General features: G+C 40.7%; 1 protein-coding gene across 4 annotated transcripts in view; it reads left to right on the forward strand.

The window, feature by feature from the left end:
* LOC134430394 (sodium channel protein type 5 subunit alpha-like) overlaps positions 1 to 13146 on the forward strand; it is a 218808-nt gene extending 205662 nt beyond the window's left edge. For all 4 annotated transcript variants that reach the window (XM_063178066.1, XM_063178152.1, XM_063178232.1 and 1 more), the window contains 5 exons: positions 3630 to 3683; positions 5197 to 5338; positions 5749 to 5849; positions 6334 to 6604; positions 8280 to 13146. In XM_063178066.1, the coding sequence (XP_063034136.1) occupies positions 3630 to 3683; positions 5197 to 5338; positions 5749 to 5849; positions 6334 to 6604; positions 8280 to 9517 (1806 nt within the window). In that variant the 3' untranslated portion in view covers positions 9518 to 13146. The remainder of the gene's footprint in view (positions 1 to 3629; positions 3684 to 5196; positions 5339 to 5748; positions 5850 to 6333; positions 6605 to 8279) is intronic.
* Positions 13147 to 20366: the final 7220 nt, after the last annotated feature.

Below are 20366 nucleotides of genomic sequence, written 5' to 3' on the forward strand. Positions count from 1 at the left end.
TCTAATTAATGGCCAATCACAGTCAGCTGTGATTGGCCATTAATTAGAAACAAGCCTTTGTTATCATTCCTTATTCTTTTCTTAGCTAGCCTTCTGATGAAATTCTTTCTTCTATTCTTTTAGTATAGATTTAATATAATATATATCATAAAATAATAAATCAAGCCTTCTGAAACATGGAGTCAGATCCTCATCTCTTCCCTCATCCTCAGACCCCTGTGAACTCAGTCACAATTGTGCTCTCCTGAAGTTGCCACTTTGAGTTAATGAGTCAGAAATGCAGTGTCAAGCTCTTCCAACTAAAAGCAGGCAGTCCCAAACCAGGTTAATAAAATATCAGAGGTAACTGCTCTGCTCAGTCTACAAGAAAGAGGAATGCTTCATTCATGGGCAGGGAAAGATCTTTGTCATCACAGCTTTTTGACTTGAAAGAAGGATGATTGACTTTCCTGGTGATTTAACACTCCTAAACCCCTAATCTAGCAGGAAAAAAGGTCTTGGTACAACCCATTGCTTCAAGAATAGTTTTTCTGTATTCCAAATTTCCTAAAGTTTCATAGCACCTGTGTTCTATAAATCTGTATTTGAACAGATCAAAGAAATATCTTAAATTTCCAGTAGCAGTTTTGCACTTCCCTTGTGTAATCCCACGCTTCCACCCTGTGATCACCTCTGCATATTTTTTTTGCAATGTATTTTGAAATTTCAACAATCTGTTGAAGAATACCCAGGAAATAAGTGGTCTTTCATGCAGCATTTGGCTTGTTTGGAAAAGTTCTTAGACAGAATGGACTGAGATTGACTATATCCTCCTTATATTTGAATTTGTCCCTTTAACTCTGTCACTTTGGGACTCCAGATGAGGAGTGTGGAGACAAAAGAAGCACTTCCAGACCAGCACAGCAAGCAGGAGCAGCAGAGTTAAAGCAATCCCTCATGCCAGGTTTGAAGTCCTGAGTGAGCCCATAAATCAGACACAAAATGGTCATGAGGCAGAGCTGTGTGTCTAAAGTTACTGCATTACACCATCTCTTGCACTTCTGTGGACTGCAACGCCTGATTTTACTGTCACTGTGGGTGCAGAATGTGCAAAAGAATCTCTGGCTTAGCTTTCAGAAATTTCTCTCATCAACAGTAATGCCCAAAGAAACATTTCAGCAATGTGATGGCCAGTGTTTCAGCCATGAAAAGCAGACATTTTTATTGAACAATTTGCTTTCCTGGGGAAAAAAAAAAGAGAGAAAGAGAAAGAGAAAGAAAAAGAAAAAGAAAAAGAAAAAGAAAAAGAAAAAGAAAAAGAAAAAGAAAAAGAAAAAGAAAAAGAAAAAGAAAAAGGAGGAGTAAATTCCAGAAGCTTACAGATTTCAGGACTTGCTTTACTTCAAGGCACCATTTGGTTTGGGGCAGCCAGAGCCATCCCACCTTTCCCCTCCCCACTAATTTGCTGCATTGCAGCTCTAACCAGCAGTGAAATAACGAAATGTAATCCCATCCCAGGATGAGTTTATCTGCAGATAATCTCATCACATGACAGTTTCAGTAGAAAATGGTGCTTCCCTGGACAGCTTCCAGGCAGGATAATATCACAAACACTCAAACACAGATTTTGTCACTTCCTTATCCAGAGTGTAAGTGGTTACTAATTCCAGATAAATAATTTCTTTTGCCAGTGTTATATTTCTTTCATTCTCGGTATCTTTTACCCTCTGCAGGTGAAGTGTCCAGGGAAGCTTTCCAGATGTCCCACAGATTTTTAATTCTCTTGCTTCTCGACGACTGTGGGAAAACAGAAAATCACAGCACTTCATTCTCTTAATATTTATTTTTGTCAGATCATCCTTTATCACTACAAACCCCTGTGCTTTGCAGGAGAGTTGCTGGAGCCTGTGGTACACACTGAGGGGTAAAATAGCTGCTCAAGAGAAAAGATTTCCTCCCAGGTGGGAGAAAAGCACAGGCTAAGATCCAATCACTTTGTGCCACAGGGAAAGGATTTCATGTTTCATCCCAGCCACCCTTCCCGAGCAGCACTTGGAGCTGAAAGCTCTGATGGCAGCAGAAAATCTTTCATCAGATTAGAAAGAGAACGGCAACATAAGGAAAATATTAGGGTGTTTAAGGAGTATCAGCATGACAGGTTCAAATAATTATTTGTTTTGATAAAAATGCTGGTTGTTCCTGTAGATACTTCACATAAAGTGATTTTTAACCCGCAGCACCACGGAAGAGATTTTCCAAAGGGTTCTGATTTGGGTGACTGGGTTAATCTCTTTCAGGCAGTAGATAAGAGTAGGTGCAACCTTTCAAGCACTATTTTATGTATACTTTTCTGAGAAACATCATTGATCTCTTGTATATTTTCCTTTGGCTCAGTAGCATGCAGGAGGAATTGGGAAGGCAGCATTACCTCCAGGACTTAATATAATAATAGACAGTTTATTTAATATAATAATAGAGAGTTTATTTAATATATTAATAGAGAGTTCTAAAGCCACTGAATGTGCTCACCTCAGCCCATCTGCTTGGGTTTCTCTTGGTAACCTCTAGCCAAATTACTACTGGAATTTTCTGGAATTCTATGTGTACACAATAGGGCAAAATTCCACTTAAGTGTCAGTAGGATGTAAAGAAATATTGGGTGTGGGTCTTGCATGCATGACAGTGTAAATCTGATGAAATTAATAAATCTAAAAATGCCTCATTATCTGCTCAATCTGACTCAGGTCAGGGTAGGTCTAAATAGAAGTCAAATGAGAAACAACTCTGGAGAGCCCAAATAAAGGCAGTGGGGCTTAGGCCAGAGTCAGAACTAATGCCAGGTGTGCTTGGCATGAGGTTTTGCCTAATAAGAGGCAAATATTGGGATCAAAGAGTCGTGGGTTTGCTACAGAATAGTAAAAAATCATTTCCCTGTGTTCCTCCTAGGAGTGCTGTCACTGCATCGAACATTCCAATAAGAGACGCTGACTTCTGTGGAATCTTTTCTTCTTTAAACAATTATTAAAAAGAAAAAATAATAAAACTACTGACTTCATAAAGCTTAATAAAAAGAAAATCTGAACAGTAAAGCAGATTGATTTTCCAGGGCCAGGCTCACAGCAGGTGTTGATTGCCTTTGCCTCTTTCAAGTCAGCTGTGATTTATGCAACTCCCAGGGGTTTAATATTGTTGTGATTTGCCCTGCTTTAGGAGAGGGCAGAATCCAAGCAGGATGTGGATGGGAACCATCTCACCTGTGCAAGGCTTGTGCAAGACAACATTCTTTAATGTTATGTGTAGTCATATCTCTTCATTACTTGAAATTTTTCAGGTCAGAACTTCCAAAGATTTAATTGTTATTTTTTCTTTCCTTCTTAAAATCTCTTCTAAAAACCTCTCTTTTATCCCTGCAAGTGCAGAAAGTCAAGAAACAGAAATGGGAAAATCCAGGAGAAAACAGTGCTGGAATTAATTTAAATATCTAAATGAGCATAAAGTCAAGGACACGTGTTAGATTGCAAGGCAGGCAATGTATTAATTGTGAAGTACATGCTCAACATTGCACTTTGAAGGTTCATCATGGAGATTATATCATTTCAGGGTGAACTTGTTTAATATGCTTATGTCTTATGTGGGATTTTTTTTTTCAGGCCACATTTAAAGGCTGGATGGATATTATGTATGCAGCAGTGGATTCAAGAGAGGTAAGTCTCTGCAAGGAAATTAATAATTTCCTGTTCCGTTGCCTTTTGCAGCACTGATGGTGCTTAACAACAAACACAACAAAATTAAATACATGCAGGGTGCCAGTCCCTGTCTTACTCTGGCTGGGACACTGCAAACCCTCATTGTTTGTACTGGAGCATGACGACCCTGAAATTAAAGTAAATGTGGCCCTTACTCCTACAAAACTGATTTGTCTATTCCTGCTGCACAACTCCCAGCACACAGAGGCACCTCAAGAATTAGTCTGAGTCCATCGAAGACCTGAATTGCTCTCCATATTTCCTCCCCTCTCCCTGTTTATTGCCTTATTTTCCAACTTCTGTTGATAATATGTCTTTAAAAGTGCTGGGTTTAGGTTGAATTGCCTGTGAGACAAATGTTTAACCCTTCCTACACCTTCCCTTTGAGCAAGTGTCTTTTCTGCAGCTCCTCTGGAGGAGTGTGGAGGAGCTCCTGGCAGACAGAGAGGGTGGTGTGAGCTTCCAGCTCTGATGGGATGTGCTGGGGAATGGTGACAGCTCAGTCCCCACCTGCATCCTGGCCGGCTTTCAGGTTTCCATAAAAGCAAACAAACATAAAAGGCATTTCCCTTGCTACACCATGTGTGGTTTGTTTATCTTTTTATTGAAAGAGCTACGGTTTTATTTCCTTCTTTTAATTGTTTTAGAAGAATTTAATTAAACTGTTAATTTTTGAGGCAGCTATCTGGTACTAGGAGTTTAAAAGGCTGAATTTAGGGCAAAAGTTGAGGCTTAAGAGGAGGAATAAGGAGTGGAAAAACTTCATGGCACCACAGGAGCAGAAAATTGTCCTTGCATAACATAGCTCATGGTGGTGATTTGTTCTGGTGCATGTGCACAGGTATCCTCCCTGCTGCTGAATGAAACTCATGGATTACCCACAAGAAAATATGGCATTTAGGGAATGCACCTTGTTTAGATACCAGGAGCTGATGGGGCAAATCTGAGCACTGTCACCAAACACAGCAGAGGTGATTTGAGGTTATCAGACTCAAGTCACATCTTTCTCAGATCTTCAGCAACAGACCTTATTCCATTCCACCCCTCACTCAAAAAAAAAATTGCACTTAAAAATGCAGTGTTTTTCATTAGGATTCAATTTACTGCAATCATACTTCTGTTTTGTTGTAAGTACCATTAGTTCATGCAGGCATTAGGATAATCAGAAAATGGATTCTTTTCCTCTTCTGTGTTCAGACCGAGAACATTTGGTAGGATTTGTTCTGGAGTTGCACTTTCTGGATCAGTGTGATTGCTGTGACAGTGTTGTGAAGTGTTGCTGAAATGATTGTGGCATTGCAGATACAAGTAGTAAACTTCAAAGGAGAGCTGGCTGCTCACAGGAGTCACAGTATTTTTCTAATTTTTCATAACTTTTATTTCCAATGGACAGCTTTGTTCTGACTGCATCAACATTTTGATGTGTGCAGAGGTTGGTGTCATTTTCACACTCTCCCTTTTCCCTTTGCAGTGCGAGGAGCAGCCTGAGTGGGAATGTAATTTATACATGTACCTTTACTTTGTGATTTTCATCATCTTCGGCTCTTTCTTCACACTGAACCTCTTCATTGGTGTCATCATTGACAATTTTAACCAACAAAAGAAAAAGATAAGTAGTGCATATGCTACACATCATCCTGTGACTGCAGATTTATCAGCAATGGCTTTGCCAAAGCACCCTTGAGATCAGCAGTGGCAGAGCATCTGCAGAAAGCACCTTCAGGATTTCTACAAAGGCACAGCTGTAGCAGTCCCTGGTGTCCCTAGATCATGAGCATCCTGAAAATATAGGGTGGGAGACTCTATTCCCCATAGAATGCAGCAAAGCAGCTCAGGCAGATGGGATCTCTGGCACAAGATTTGACACAGGGGCACAGACTGGCCTGGTGTCCTCCTGGCAGTCCAACCTGATGAAAGCTACATTAAAAGGAAATTAAATAGGAGAGGAATCACCCTTTGGAAGGGGGGCAGAGGCAAGCTCTCTTCATCAAAAGTAATGGTGTTGTTCTCACCCTATACTTAGGTGGCCAGGACATCTTCATGACAGAAGAACAGAAAAAATATTATAATGCAATGAAAAAGCTGGGATCTAAGAAACCTCAAAAGCCAATCCCAAGGCCGCTGGTAAGAACAGCATAATTCAGTTGAACTTTGTGTAATAGTTGAATGTTTATTTACTAGAATTAGCACCATTCCACTCTCCAGCATAGGAAGATTTATTGCTCCCAGATGAAAGGCACTTAATAATTATATGTTTTGATTTTGGATGATATTTACAAGTCCAGTGACCTGTGGTACAAAATTCCCTCTTCTGCAGCATTGACTAACATTGCAATTTACATGTGCCATTTACATACGCCAGTGGCCACCTGCCTGCACTGAATAAATTCATGGCCACAGTCCAGTGTCTTGTTTACAGCAGTTTCAAAGAGCGTTAGGAGCAAATGGGTTTGAAAACTCCATCAAAGAAATAGTCATCATAATTTTAAAGTTTATGAATTTCCAATCAGATGCAATGCATTGCCTGCTTTCCTCTACTTTCTGATCAATCAGGAGACAATTTTTACATGGTTTAAATTTCCCAACTAAACCTTTTCCTTTCCCCCAGAACAAATACCAAGGTTTTATTTTCGATGTCGTCTCAAAACAAGCCTTCGATGTCTCCATCATGATTCTCATCTGCCTTAACATGGTTACCATGATGGTGGAAACAGATGACCAAAGTCAAGAAAAAGTGAACATCCTCCACAAAATCAACATGCTTTTTGTTGCCATCTTCACTGGGGAGTGCATCTTCAAAATGTTGGCTCTGCGGCACTACTACTTCACCAACGGCTGGAACATTTTTGACTTTGTGGTTGTGATTCTGTCCATCGTAGGTAGGTGACCCTGGATTTTCACCCAGACTCCAAGGTTAGAAAGGCAGATGTAAATTTAATTGGCAAAATTAATTTTGTGCAGTAATATATGCTTTCAACTTCTCTTTTAGAGAATTGAATCCTAAACACAGTTTTAATATGTAATTATAACTAGCTTGCTACTGCCTAACAAAGACTGGTTTGATCAGAAAAATTAGGAGGTTTATCAAACTCTACATTTAACGGTGCCTGTTGATAAAACACAAACTGGCCTCCACATACACTTAACACCAGTTCTGCATAAGAGCCAATGACAGAGAAATAAAAAAGCCACATGAAAGTGCCACACGTGGATTGCTATTGCTTTGCTATTTTTGTTTTATTACAAAAGTTTGAAATAGTCCTTCAGGGCAGTGCAGTGAATCTGACTTTTCTCAGTCTCTTACTAGAGCTCCCCACCCTGATACATCCAAGGGATGAAACAGAAAGATAGAGTTTTATTAGTAACTTGTACCATTTGCTGTTCTGGAGATGTATTTAGATGCTAAAGAAGTGCAGGTCAAATGAATCCAAAATCCTACCACAAGAGTTTTCACTAAAGTTGGAAGTAGCAGCAACTGGAAGGTGATCTACTGATACAGTGAGCAAAAAGAGCTCAGAAATTCAACTCTTCTGGAAAAAAAGTTTCCATTTTAAGGGAGGGCAAAGGTGAATGAAAAAGTGTTGTGTTAGGAAAACACCCGCTGATGCTCCTGCTGCTCTGAACACCCTGTAGAGGACTGGGGAAGCTGCAAGATCCCAGTGCAGATCTCTAGTGCTCAGACACCCACCGGTGCTTTGGGGGCATTGAACAGCCTGGATATCACAGGTTTGGGTCACCCAGGGAACATCATTGCCACACAGTTGTCACCAGAACCTTGTTGTCAGAAGCTCTGGACGTGCCCATAGCACACAGTGAACCAGAGCTGTCATGCTGCTCACAGGGCTGTCCCATGACCAGCCAGGCTGTTCCAGAAGCCTTGGGCCATGCCAGTGAGCCCTTTTCCTGTGGGAGACAGGAGCTCAGCAGGGCTCAGTGCAGCCACAGACTTGGCATTAGACATTCTGGACCAAGAGCTCTGCTCCTGCAGGAAGAGTTTAATACAGGGGTGCAGGCTCGTTTCCTTGCTAGCACAGCCTACGCCCTTAGTTCCCTCCCAGCCCATCAGGGAAACTGGAAAAATTTATAAGCAAATAACCAACCAAGTGGTTACACAAATAAAAATCTGCACTGTTCTGGTGGTAGCTCAGATAAAACAGGCCAAGCACACCAGCATTTCTGACTTATTATTTTACAGACAAAAATGTTGTCATATCAGAAAAATTCTGACATCTGCACTCAAGACAAATTTCTTAGGTGGATCACGGTCAAAAAGCTTCAGTTATCTGTGTCTTGACTTGATCTTGGTTTCTCATTACCAACAGAAAAGCTTTCCCTTAATAAAATTGCCACTACCATTCTTTGCTTACAGCCTCACAAGTTCTTATGGATTAAATGGGCATGAAAAAGCAGCAATGCCTTTCCCTTCATTGTGAGCCTTCCACTCTGGGCAACTTTCCATTTATTTTCTCAATAATCCTGACTGATTGCTTTAAAAGGAAAGCCTGGGATTATTTCCCATGTACTAACTTGCTGTCTGTCTCTTTTCTTTTCAAGGCACCGTACTTTCTGACATCATCCAGAAATATTTCTTCTCTCCCACACTCTTCAGAGTCATTCGTTTGGCTCGGATTGGCCGGATCCTGCGACTCATCCGGGGAGCCAAAGGAATTCGAACTCTGCTCTTTGCCTTAATGATGTCCCTTCCTGCTCTGTTCAACATTGGCCTCTTGCTGTTCCTGGTCATGTTCATTTATGCCATTTTTGGCATGGCTAACTTTGCCTACGTGAAGAAGGAGTATGGGATTGATGACATGTTCAACTTCCAAACCTTTGCTAACAGCATGCTCTGTCTCTTCCAAATCACCACGTCAGCTGGCTGGGATGGTCTTCTCAACCCCATTTTAAACACTGGACCACCGTATTGTGACCCAAACCTTCCCAATGCAAATGGCTCAAAGGGAGACTGTGGGAGCCCCGCCGTAGGGATTTTATTCTTTGTCACATATATCATTATATCATTTCTCATTGTTGTAAACATGTATATAGCCATTATTTTAGAGAACTTCAGTGTAGCCACTGAGGAAAGTACAGAGCCTCTAAGCGAGGATGATTTTGATATGTTCTATGAAATCTGGGAGAAGTTTGACCCCGAAGCCACTCAGTTTATTGAGTATTCTGCACTTTCAGACTTTGCAGACGCGCTGTCAGAACCTTTGCGCATAGCGAAACCCAACAAAATCAAACTCATAGCGATGGACCTGCCCATGGTCAGCGGAGACAGGATCCATTGCTTGGATATTTTGTTTGCTTTTACAAAAAGGGTGCTAGGAGAATCCGGGGAGATGGATGCCCTTAAAATACAGATGGAAGAGAAGTTCATGGCAGCCAACCCCTCCAAGATCTCCTACGAGCCGATAACAACGACGCTCAGGCGGAAACAAGAAGAGGTCTCCGCCATCGTCATCCAGAGGGCCTACAGGAGACACTTGTTCCGGCGCTCCATGAAGCAGGCATCCTACCTGTACCGGCACAGAACTTTGGAGAGCAGCAGCATCCTGGAGGACGATGCGCCCGAGAAGGAGGGTCTCATTGCGTTCATGATGAACGAAAACTACGGCAGGCCCATAGACAAATCAGAAACTCTGTCCTCCACCTCCTTCCCTCCGTCCTACGACAGCGTCACCCGAGGCACGAGTGAAAACCTCCAGCTGAAGATCACGGACGTGAGCAAAAGCGATGAGGCTATAGATTGTCTTCTCTCACCCGACAAGGATAAGGAATCAATTGTTTAAGTGTTTGTTTAGAATGCTTTAAAACATTGTTTACAGAATGTAATGCTGTAACTACACAACGATTGAAGCAGCCTTCTTATTGAAAATTAGTTGCAAAAGAAAAAAAGTGGAGTTTTTACCCTTAACTACAGGAGTCTAATAAGTCATATAACATTTGACCCTGCTCTTTTTGACTTGGCTCAATATTTATATTTATATATGCACAGGAAGATTCTCTGCAGGGTCACAGCTGTTATATCAATGGTGTGAATAAGAATAGGCTAGACTGTAAAACAGTAAACACAGTGTATATCTATCCACAGATAAAGCCTGGCTGTATACATTCATTTAAGGTCTTACTCATATTAGTGTGTTTACTTATGGCGATGTATGACCTTGCATTCTAAAAAGAAAAAAAAATCACAGCTGCTGTAGCAAAATGTAACACTTACTGTATATGTTGTGAATGGTCTTTCATAAATTTATTATATTTGATATTTTTTTACTTAAAAAACAAATGAAGTCTCTTTTTCCATGGAGATTAATGATCCTTACACTCTTCATGATGAACTCTGAGTCAAGGTAATAGAAACTTGCGGGATCCCCATCACTTGAAGAGGAAAGTTGTTGATAATTGAAGTATCAAATTAGCAACATTTAAACTGTTGATTACACTAAGCCCTCCCTCTTGGGACTTGCAACTGCACATCAGCAGAAACACACACACACAAAAAGAAAACAACAAAAAACAGAGAAGCAAATGATGTCAAAGTAATGAGAGAAATGGCTTGTTCTATCCTTCAGGAAACTAGACAATAATGGATTCTGTTTGTAAAACTGTTAATAAAAGCACTAATTTTTTAGTATGTTTCAAGAATCTGCTTTGAAATCTGCAATCAAACTCGCCATAGAAGTAGCGCATCACGTTTGTGTGTAGTGATCCAAAGCACCATCTAGGCTGGCAAAGTTTCTGTTAAGGTAGTGGGATAGGTTACATTTTCCCCAGGAACACTGAGCAAAGCAGCCTTATTTGGAACTCTGTGCATCAATATTACTCTAAAAAAAAATAAATTGCAAATACTACTAGCAGTAATAAGTCAATGCCAACTGGGCCGTGCAGAACAGCTGTGACAGTGTGATCAAGAATGTGGGAGGGGAATTACCTCTGGATCTGTACACAAATTTTGAGGGTTTGAATCCTTTTTACTCAAGGTCCATCTTTCATTTTCTCAGATAGTATGGTTAGATTTCTGGGGAAGGACAAGAAATACAGGAACTTATAAAAAAAGCTACTAGATAATATCTATATCCTCATTCCTGTAGGCAAAGTAATATTTACAGTTGATGTGTCCTTCAGCTTCAGGCCAAAGAAATGACAATGTGGTGAAAGGTGGATGTGTGGCTGTAGAAAAGTATTAGAGGTTTTACGTGCTAACATAGGTTATTATTTATTATCTTTCAGCCTCGATAGAATGTGAGAAATTATTTATGGAATATAGAGACATGTCCATCATTACAGACAAGTTCTTTCTTTTTCACCTTCAGACTGATTGTACTTGGGTTTGGTTGGACTTCATGGAAAATCTTGAGATTTCTGTAATGAGCCATTGCACTTTAAAGGAAGAGTAATTGTGCTTTTTCACCTTGGAGAAGCAAAGATATCAAGAATGTATTTAAGGTGTATTGTCATTAACATTTAGTTACATCCCAGGTTGTGAAGGAGTCAAAAAACCACATGCGGTTGGCAACAAGAATTAAAGCAACACGTTACAGTCAAGTTTATCTATGGCCATTGTTATCTGTCCTCTAAACAAGTCAGAATATGTGCGACAACATGTCAAAAGGATGACAATGTATCTGTGTAAATATGGGCTAATATATTCTCTCCATTCATTGAGAGGTGTCTCAGGCATTCACTTGAGAGTGGTCTATCGGTTAATTCAGAGGATTTGCCATCAGGATTCCTGGGGTCTATTCCTGATTCTTACTACATGATTTTTAGGCAAATAATTTAACCTATCTGTGCCTCAGTTTACCCATCTGTAAAATGGGAATAATAATACTTACCTACCTCACAGGGGTGTTGTAAGACTTTCTGATTGCAAAGTGCTATAAGGGAATGAACCATACTATATAAGTATTATTATAATCATGCTCTCTTGCCCTTTTAACCCCATGTCTATGGTGTATAACATAGGGCTGTTCCTCTGGGCATTTTGTTGCCTTTAAATCTTGTATGTAATTAGATTCTAACTTAAGGGGACTACTCGTCGTTCCTTGAAGTAAAAACATTCTTTATTCCTTCCCCCCTCCCCACTCCTCACCTCTCCCAAAAACTCAGAATTGCTCAAGGCTTCTCAAATTAGAGAAACTTTATATTCCCTGTGTATTTATGCTGTAATGTTATTCTGACTGTACATATCACCCAGAAAGAGTATGCGATTTTTATATTTATATGCATATATATATATACACACACACACACATACGTATATCTATACATATATATGTATCTTGTGAGTTTATAGAGTGGCTGACACTCAGAGGACACGACTTACTGATTAAAATGTTTTCCCCTCAATGGGATTTATCGATCATTAGCAACAAGCTGCTGCCTATAATGAAACTGTTTAATTAGAAAATAGTACATTCATTACTTGCTGAACAAGCATTTATTGTCTGACAAGTAGCAAAATTATTTTCCTTTCAAAGCTTTAGAACTTAAAAAAAAAAAAAAAAAAGGAGGGAAAAATGCTAAGGAAAAAGGAGCATTTCTCATGTGATTTTTTTAATGTTTGATGTAAACTGTCTGAAACCCAAGGAAAACGCCAGCCTGCACTCAGAAGTGAGTTGTTGGTTATGCTGCTTTAAAAATATTTTAGTTATTTGCAACTTATATTAGAAAATATTCAACAGCTGTTTTTATTAAGAGTCAGGCCCAGTAATGAACGGAATGTAAAGAGACAATTAGCTGGTCACTGATTTTATTAGAGAAGAGCCCTTCTTTTGGTCATTTCACCCTTGAGTTGAACATTTGAGTGTCATTGCTGTGAGACCCTATAGTACTGATGCAATTACAAATGGTTCTTTTACCCAAAACCTCTATTAAAATAAAAAAAAAAAGAAAAGTAATGCAAAAAAAAATCTGAAAGAGGGTCTTAACTCTAGATGTTTACAGTGCAACTTTCTAAAACTGAATTGTAAATTGCTTTCAAAAACCTTTGTAACTGGAAGGTCGGTTTTCTATTGGGTTTTCTATTGTTCTGTGGTGTGTTTCTTTAGGGATGAAGAGGGAATGGTATCTTTGTATGGTATGCAGAACTCCCCTCAAAAATGTCAAATAACCTCACTTGTAGATCTTTGTTACTGGAGATGCTGATCTGAATCGAGCCATGATACAACCTCCCAGTGCAGTGATTTAGTTTAAGACACAAACTCAATAGTTGGCCCACACTGTCTATAAGCATGGTGAGTGCTACCATTTTTTTTTTCTGTTGATTTGTTCAATAAAGGCTACCACATGAATCACTCAAGCTACAAAAAGAGCAAGGAAAATATCAGCCAATATCATAGGACATATTAAGCTGTTTGTACCTGGAAAAATTCAAGTTTATTATGTTTCTTTATTAAATAAATAAGGATAACAAATATTTCCTCTGCTTTTTTTTTGTTATGTTGTCAACATTTATGTTATAATTTCTCTGACTCTTTTTCTACATATTTATTTGGGGAATGCATAGTGACTTTTGCTAGGAGGCTTGTTGATGAAAACCCCTCCATTTCACCTTACATTGGAAGGCAACCTACAGAGAATTAAAATCTTCTTGAATTCAGTGGAGAATTTCTGGCTACATCAGATTAATTCAAAGCAGATTCAAAAGTCTCTCTTCAAACAGAATCATTCAGAGGATGAACCCAACATTGATATTTCAACCCATCCTGCCCAGTAGAATTAGCTGGAGGAAAACTAGTTTAACTAGTTTGAGCTGCGATGAAAAAATTCAGTCAGACCTTTGAATTAGTTTAATAAAAATCAGTTTATAATTATGTTTTAAATTAACCTGGGGCAGTCTGACTTGTGGAGAAGTGGTTTTTTTTAACAAGCATTTGCTAAAATATGTCATACAATAATTTGACTTCTGAGTCAACGTGTACAGAGTGAATCTGTCTGAAATTCAGGAAGATATTTTTGGTTTGGAAGGAGCAGTTTGCTGAAATTAGAATTCTCCATGGAGACATGTCAGGTTAGTTAAGGAAATTCCTTGTTAGAATTTGTGGTCAAAATTGCCATGTAGAGGAAATTCAGTGTCATGATCCCCACTAGGAAGATTTTCACATCTAGATTTTTACTATACTTGCCTAACTTCTATAGATCTATTCCCATCGCTGTGCTAGGGACTGTTTTGGGTTAGAGAACTCTCCTTATTTTCATGCAGGTCTTGGGAAAGTTTCTGAAGGATTTCAGATTTTTTTTTCATTTTCAGGATGAAATTTAAAAAACCCCAAAATTTGCCAATTGGATTTCATCTTTTCTAGCCCTAGCAAGGAACTTGGAGGACTGTCTCCTTTGAAAATGTGGATTTTTATACTTGTTTTTTTTTTAAACATAGAATTATTTGTGTTGGAATGAACCTAAAACATCACCTAGTTCCAAATCCCCCCTGCCATGGGCAGGGACACCTTCCACTGGACCAGGTTACCCCAAGCCTGATGCAACCTGGTCTTGAACTCTTCCAGGACAGGCAGCAGTAACTTCTCTGGAAAATCTGTTCTAGTGTCTCACCACCCTCACAATGAATAATTTCTTCCTAATATCCAATTTAAATCTCTTGCAGCTACTCTCTTGTGGCTAAACTACATTAATAAGTAAAATAAAGTTGATTTTACAAAGCAGCAGATCTATTAAATCAAGCCTAGGTGCAATCCATGAGGTTGGAGTCAGGGCCTGCAATTTCTAGATTCATTTTGAGATGTCTTTTTCTTTAGTGGTTTCTGTTCCTTTTTACTTTTGATGCACATCGTCTTATTATACATCAAGATCCCTTTGGAAAAAAGCCAGCATTAAGAGAGAGAGCTAACAGCAGCACAGGCAACCAGTAAGTTTTCTCAGGAAAAGTCACATATTAGTAATTTGCTTGAGATTGAAAGAGGCTTTTTAAAGTCAGAAAACATTGCTGTAGGAAGGGAAAAAATACAGAATAAATGCTCTGCAGCGCAAAGTCTCCTGTGGGATGTAAAGGACGCCCATGTAGGATGGCAGTTGTGTTTCTAGCATCAGGAATGCATTTTCCTGCTGTGTGCCAGGGGTGTGGAGACTGGAGCAGAGCTGGGTTTATAACTGGAGAAAACAGGAGCAGAGCACAGGAAGAGAAAGCGCCGGACGCCCGTGCAGCGGCTGCTCCTCCGCGTCAATTCTCCCTTCGAGCCGCGAAACACCGTCCGGGCTGGGTGAAGAACAAACATGGAAATCCTCCCGAGTGTTTACATATCGCAAAGAAATAGCAGCCGTGTCAAAGGGAAAGCATGTGAAAGCAAATAGTCCTGGGGGGAATAGCCATTGGCAGCCAGCAAGAAAATGCTTCGCAGTCAAACGTCACCGATAACCCCGCGAGGGCTGGAGGTGTTGGGCCGCAGCACAGGCATGGGTTTGTCAGCACCTCCGCCTGAGCTATTTTAGCCAGCTGACAAACAGGGCTTTGGGCAGCTCCTGGCCAATGTGCCTTTGCCATGGCAGAGTTTCTGAGACTGCTGCTGCAGCTGTTTTTGTTTTTTCCCTGGAATTTCATTGCTTCACGTTGGGTTGGGAATCGCAGGGAGGTCAGAGCACTAGAGGTGTTTTTTTTCCCTAGAAAATAACTGCAGTCCTGGAAACCTCTAAGCAGTGTTCAAATTTCAGCAGAGTGGCTTAAATAATGAGATTTTAATTTAAAAGAATTGTCTAATTTTCTTCTACTTCTCATTATTATTATTACTGCTACTACCACTACTTTATTTTTAATACCCCCAAAACTTCAAGTTTATATGATCTGGTCATATTTTCAAACTTTCTGGTTTTTATTTTAGTCAAAAAATGGGGCTTCAAGAGAAAAAAAAAACAAAGGACACAGACAATTATGATAAAACCATGCATGGTTTTAAAAGAAGTTTAAAGGTGACTTGAACTATGTAGCTCTACTTTAGAACCTCTGTGGCTTCTGTGGAATCTCAGTTTCTCTAAAGCTAAAGAGAATTTAGCAATTCCTATAGGGAAACCAGGTTTTTAACACTTTTTTTTTTCATCTAGATAGACAGTCCCAGTTGCACAAGTTTGTCTTAATTCTCTTGCAAAACTTGCAGACCAAGCAAAAATTACATGATTTTCATTTTTAGCTCAGGGACAAGCTGTGTTCATTATAAGAATTGCTACAAAGGATACAAACCTGGAGTGACAGGGCTCAATGCAATATGGGACAGTTCAGCTCTTGGTGGCAGTCTTGATGACACAGACTCATTGAATCTTGGATATTTGGGCTGGGTTTGAAAGGACCTTTAAAAGCCACCCAATCCCATTGCCCTGCAGTGAGCAGGGACACTTTCCACTAGACCAGGCTGCTCAGAGCCCCTGTCAATCTGCCCTTGAACACTTCCAAGGATAGGGCAGACCCAGCTCCTCTTGTTCCAGTGCCTCACCACCCTCATTGTAAAAAAATTATTCCCTATACTTGTCTGAGTCTCCTATCTTTTAGTTTAGAACCATTACTCCTCGTCCTGTCACAACAGAACTCCCTTAAAACATTTATCCCCATCTTCCTTATAGGTTCCCTTTAAGTCACCAAAAAAGCCATCACTTGCAGCCACAGCCATGCTAAACCTTAAATAGGAGAGGACATCACCTCACACTGCCCACAAGCCAGGCAAGGCAGAGAAAGAGCCAGAGGGAGCTTCAATCAAATTCCTTTCTCCTTCTACAGGAGTGGGGACTGAAGGGATGATCTGGGGCTTGGCTGGCTCTGTTGGAATCTGGATTTTCTGGCAGGTTTGCTGGAAAACCTCAGAGGGAGGCAGAAGAGAAGGTGTTCCTTGTGAGGAGGTGGGATGCTGTGGGTTTGAGGTGGGTTGCTCTGGATGCTGCAGGAGGAGCTTTGTAGCTGTGTCAAGAGCTTCAGCAGAGCTGTGCTGCACATGTGCAAGGTCTTCTCTAAAGCCTGTGGTTGCAATGGGGTGAAGACAGTTGAAATGGGGCAAAGATAATTGAAATGAGGTAAAGGTAATTTAAATGGCGTAAAGAGAGCTATTTCTTCTGTACAGTGGGAGAAGGAGCTTCTTACCCAGGCATGGAAGATACCAGCCCTCAAAGGAGGGCAGGTGCCTCTCAGGACCTACCTGGCTACTGCTGTAACAATAATGGTCACAGGGTCCATGCACCTCTGCCTGTGTCTCTCCCTTGGCCTATTTCAGTCTGGTTTGGTTGAGGGGTGGAAGTCTCAGAGATAAATGAATTCCTATGAGTTTTTCCAAAAAAAAAAATCAACTGAGGAGAATGTGAAAATCTGGTGAGCAGGAAAGGTTGTAAAAAGAGGTCAAGTCCTAAGGAAATATAAAACATTTTCACACAGAGGCACAGGTAGGCCATATATATGACTCACAGAGGCAGATCATATAAATTACTTGTGTTGTAGGGGGAACAATTATTTTGCATTTGCTTTGCCACCAAGGACCAGCAATTCCATGGCACAAAACACAGAAAACCACATGGTTTTAGTTCTGGTGCTGTGAGCTTTGTTTGGATTGCTGCCATTGTCCAATGGGAAGATACTTGAGATGGAAGGTTGTCACTGTGATATTTTCTGAAAAAACCTCTTTGCCCAGGATTTTCTCCTGGGAAGCTGAGAAGCCTCAGAGAGGAATGAAAATAAGAATTATCTGATTGCTGCTCCTGTGTTTGCTGCTTTGGAATGTGGCTTGGACATTGTTTTCCAACTGGTGAATATTTGGTTCCATGTGAATTGTCTTGTACTTAATGACCAATCACAGTCCAACTGTGTCAAGGCTCTGAGGAGTCAAGGGTTTTTATTATGATTCTTGCTAAACCTTCTGATGTATCCTTTCTCTTTCTTTAGCATAGTTTCTTTAGTGTAGTATATTATATCATATATCATATATCATATATCATATATCATATATCATATATCATATATCATATATCATATATCATATATCATATATCATATATCATATATCATATATCATATATCATATATCATATATCATATCATATATCATATATCATATATCATATATCGTATCATATCATAAAATAATAAATCAGCCTTCTGAGAACATGGAGTCAGATTCTCATCTCTCACCTCGTTCTGGGAACCTCACAAACACCACAGAAGGTATTTTACTTTGTGTTTTCCAGGAGGAGCTGGGAGGACAGCTATGCACCTTAGAGGTAAGATCCTCCCTGTACCTCTCTTCACAGCTGTATAGATGTGAAGTTCTCCTCAGAAAAAGTTGGAGAAAAAAATGGGAAAAGCAAGGTGGTCTCATGCGGGGATCCCAGATGAAGGAAGGAAATGATGAATCTGACTCCATGTTCTCAGAAGGCTAATTTATTATTATCTCTATTAAAATAAAGAATGCTATACTAAAACTATACTAAAGGATACAGAAAGAAGGCTACAAAGATACTAATGAAAAACTCGTGACTTTCTCCAGAGCCTTGACACAGCCTGGCCCTGATTGGCCAATGACTCAAAACAACTGACATGAAACCAATGAAACAATCACCTGTTTGCAAACAACGTCCAAACACATTCCAAAGCAGCAAAATACAGGAGAAGCAAATGAAAAAAGAATTTGTTTTCTTTTTTCTCTCGGGCTTCTTAGCTTCCCAGGCAAAAATCCTGGCGAAGGAATTTTCCAGAAAATATGACAGTGACAAGGTGTGGATCAGAAGTTTGCGAGTACCTCGATTTGCTTTGGCAGGAGCAGCTGCTGAATGGTGTGGTGGGCAGGTGAGGGGGGGAAGCTCAGTGCTGATGACACTGGCATAAATCTCTCACAGCAGGTGACAGTCACCTGGGGAGCATCAGCAGCGATGCAGCTTGTGTGCAGTGCCACGGCAGACACCTCTGTGTGTGCACAGCGCTGATAACTGCTTATCTGCAGCCCTGCTGCTCCAAATCTTTTATCTCCACAGAAACGCTGCAGGGCTGAGCTGGGCAGGCTCTGCAGCCCCAGGGTTTCGCTGCACTCTCCTCTCCAGGCAGTGAGAAGGTGCAGAGGGCAGCAATCTCCATGTGCTCCTGCCAGTGGGGCTACAGGGGTGGGATTCACCTCCCAGGAAGTTCATCACAAAGCTCTGTGATACAGCAAGTCAAAACAAAAGATGTGGTGGGCTAGAGAATACATCCACTGGAAATAAGATTTTTTTATTTGCTTTTTAAAACTCACGGCTGCGTTGGGAACTTGGACTCAAATTCTCTTTCTCCTCTCTGCCAGAGGAAAGCCCCTCAGGAACCCTGTAATATTCAACCCCAGTGATGCTACTCTTATGAGCAATTATTAGCCAAGCTGTTTCTCTCCTTTCCTTACAGAGCTGGATGTTAGTATAGGATACAAAAAAAAAACCCAAAAAAAACCAAAAAAAAAACAAACCCAAACCAAAACTAAAATGCCCTCGTTTAAGGCCAAACATTTTTGCCATTCAAGCCATAGTGAATTCTTGTTTGGGTGTTTGTTTGTTTGTTTGGGTTTTTGTTTTGGGGTGGTTTTTTTGTAATTTTTTTTTTTTTTTGGCCAGCAGTGACTGGCTGGGAATAAAGCAGCTCCTTGCAATGGCATTTGCAGTAGAGCTGGACTGAGTGAACTATCCCACTGTGCACTGATAAAACAACAGAGGCCAGAAAACACCTGACTTCTCACTCACAGAGGCTTTCTAGGCTTCAGGGAGGATATCTTCCCTTCCAGAAAGGGAAATGCTGAGCTGAAATCATGTTTCTGACCCTATTCTGAGCCTGCCATTGCTTAGTGCAGCCCAAGATACATTGTCCCCCATGAGGTCAGGGGTGCACAGGTCAGGTGTGACCACCGAGGATAAAACCTCAGTTTTTCACCCCACTGTTGTCCTATCCTATTGCACCATAAGAAAATCTTGCCTTTCACATATGGTATGCATATACCAGGAGCCTTAAACACACAAAGGCTGCAAAGATCACTTTTAGGCAGGGTCTTGAGGACTTAACAGCTCCGGGAGGCAGAGTGTGAGCCTGGCACCCAGCAGCTGTGATCCCCTCTCGCCTCAGCCTCCCTGGGAAGGATGGGGAGCCTGAAGATTAGTCAGCCTCCACATTCTTGGAGTGTTTGGCATAGAAACACTCCTGGACACTGACAGGGGGAAGGTGGAGAGCTACCCAGGCCCCAGAAGGTGGTAAATGTGGCCCCAGTCCAAACCTAACAGGGCTGGTGAGGCTGTTGCTTTATAAGGATGCAGAGACACAGGGAGGGATGGCTTGCTGCTTTATGTCGGAACCCAGGACATTCCTCTGGCTGCCCTGGATGGCTCCAGACCCTGGCAGGGGGCTCAGAGACCTTGGCATGGAGTCAAAGACACCTGTGCCTTTGATTTTAGCTCATGGAAACAATTACCAACTTTGTGTGAAGAGTTACAAGCCACAAGAGTTTGAGTAGAATGATGGTGAATTTGTCACAGGGTGAAAAAGTAGAATTTTGGGGGTTTAGAATGGGGGTTCAAGAGGCAAGATGGAGGGATCTGGGCATGTCCTGTCTTCTTCTTCTTCTTCTTGTCCTCCATCTTCTGCTGTGATGGTGACACTTTTGAATTGGTTTAGAGTAGAGACAGACTGCCTAACATAGGTGATAGGTA

This window comes from Melospiza melodia, chromosome 1 (assembly GCF_035770615.1).
Source record: "Melospiza melodia melodia isolate bMelMel2 chromosome 1, bMelMel2.pri, whole genome shotgun sequence".
NCBI lineage: Eukaryota > Metazoa > Chordata > Aves > Passeriformes > Passerellidae > Melospiza > Melospiza melodia.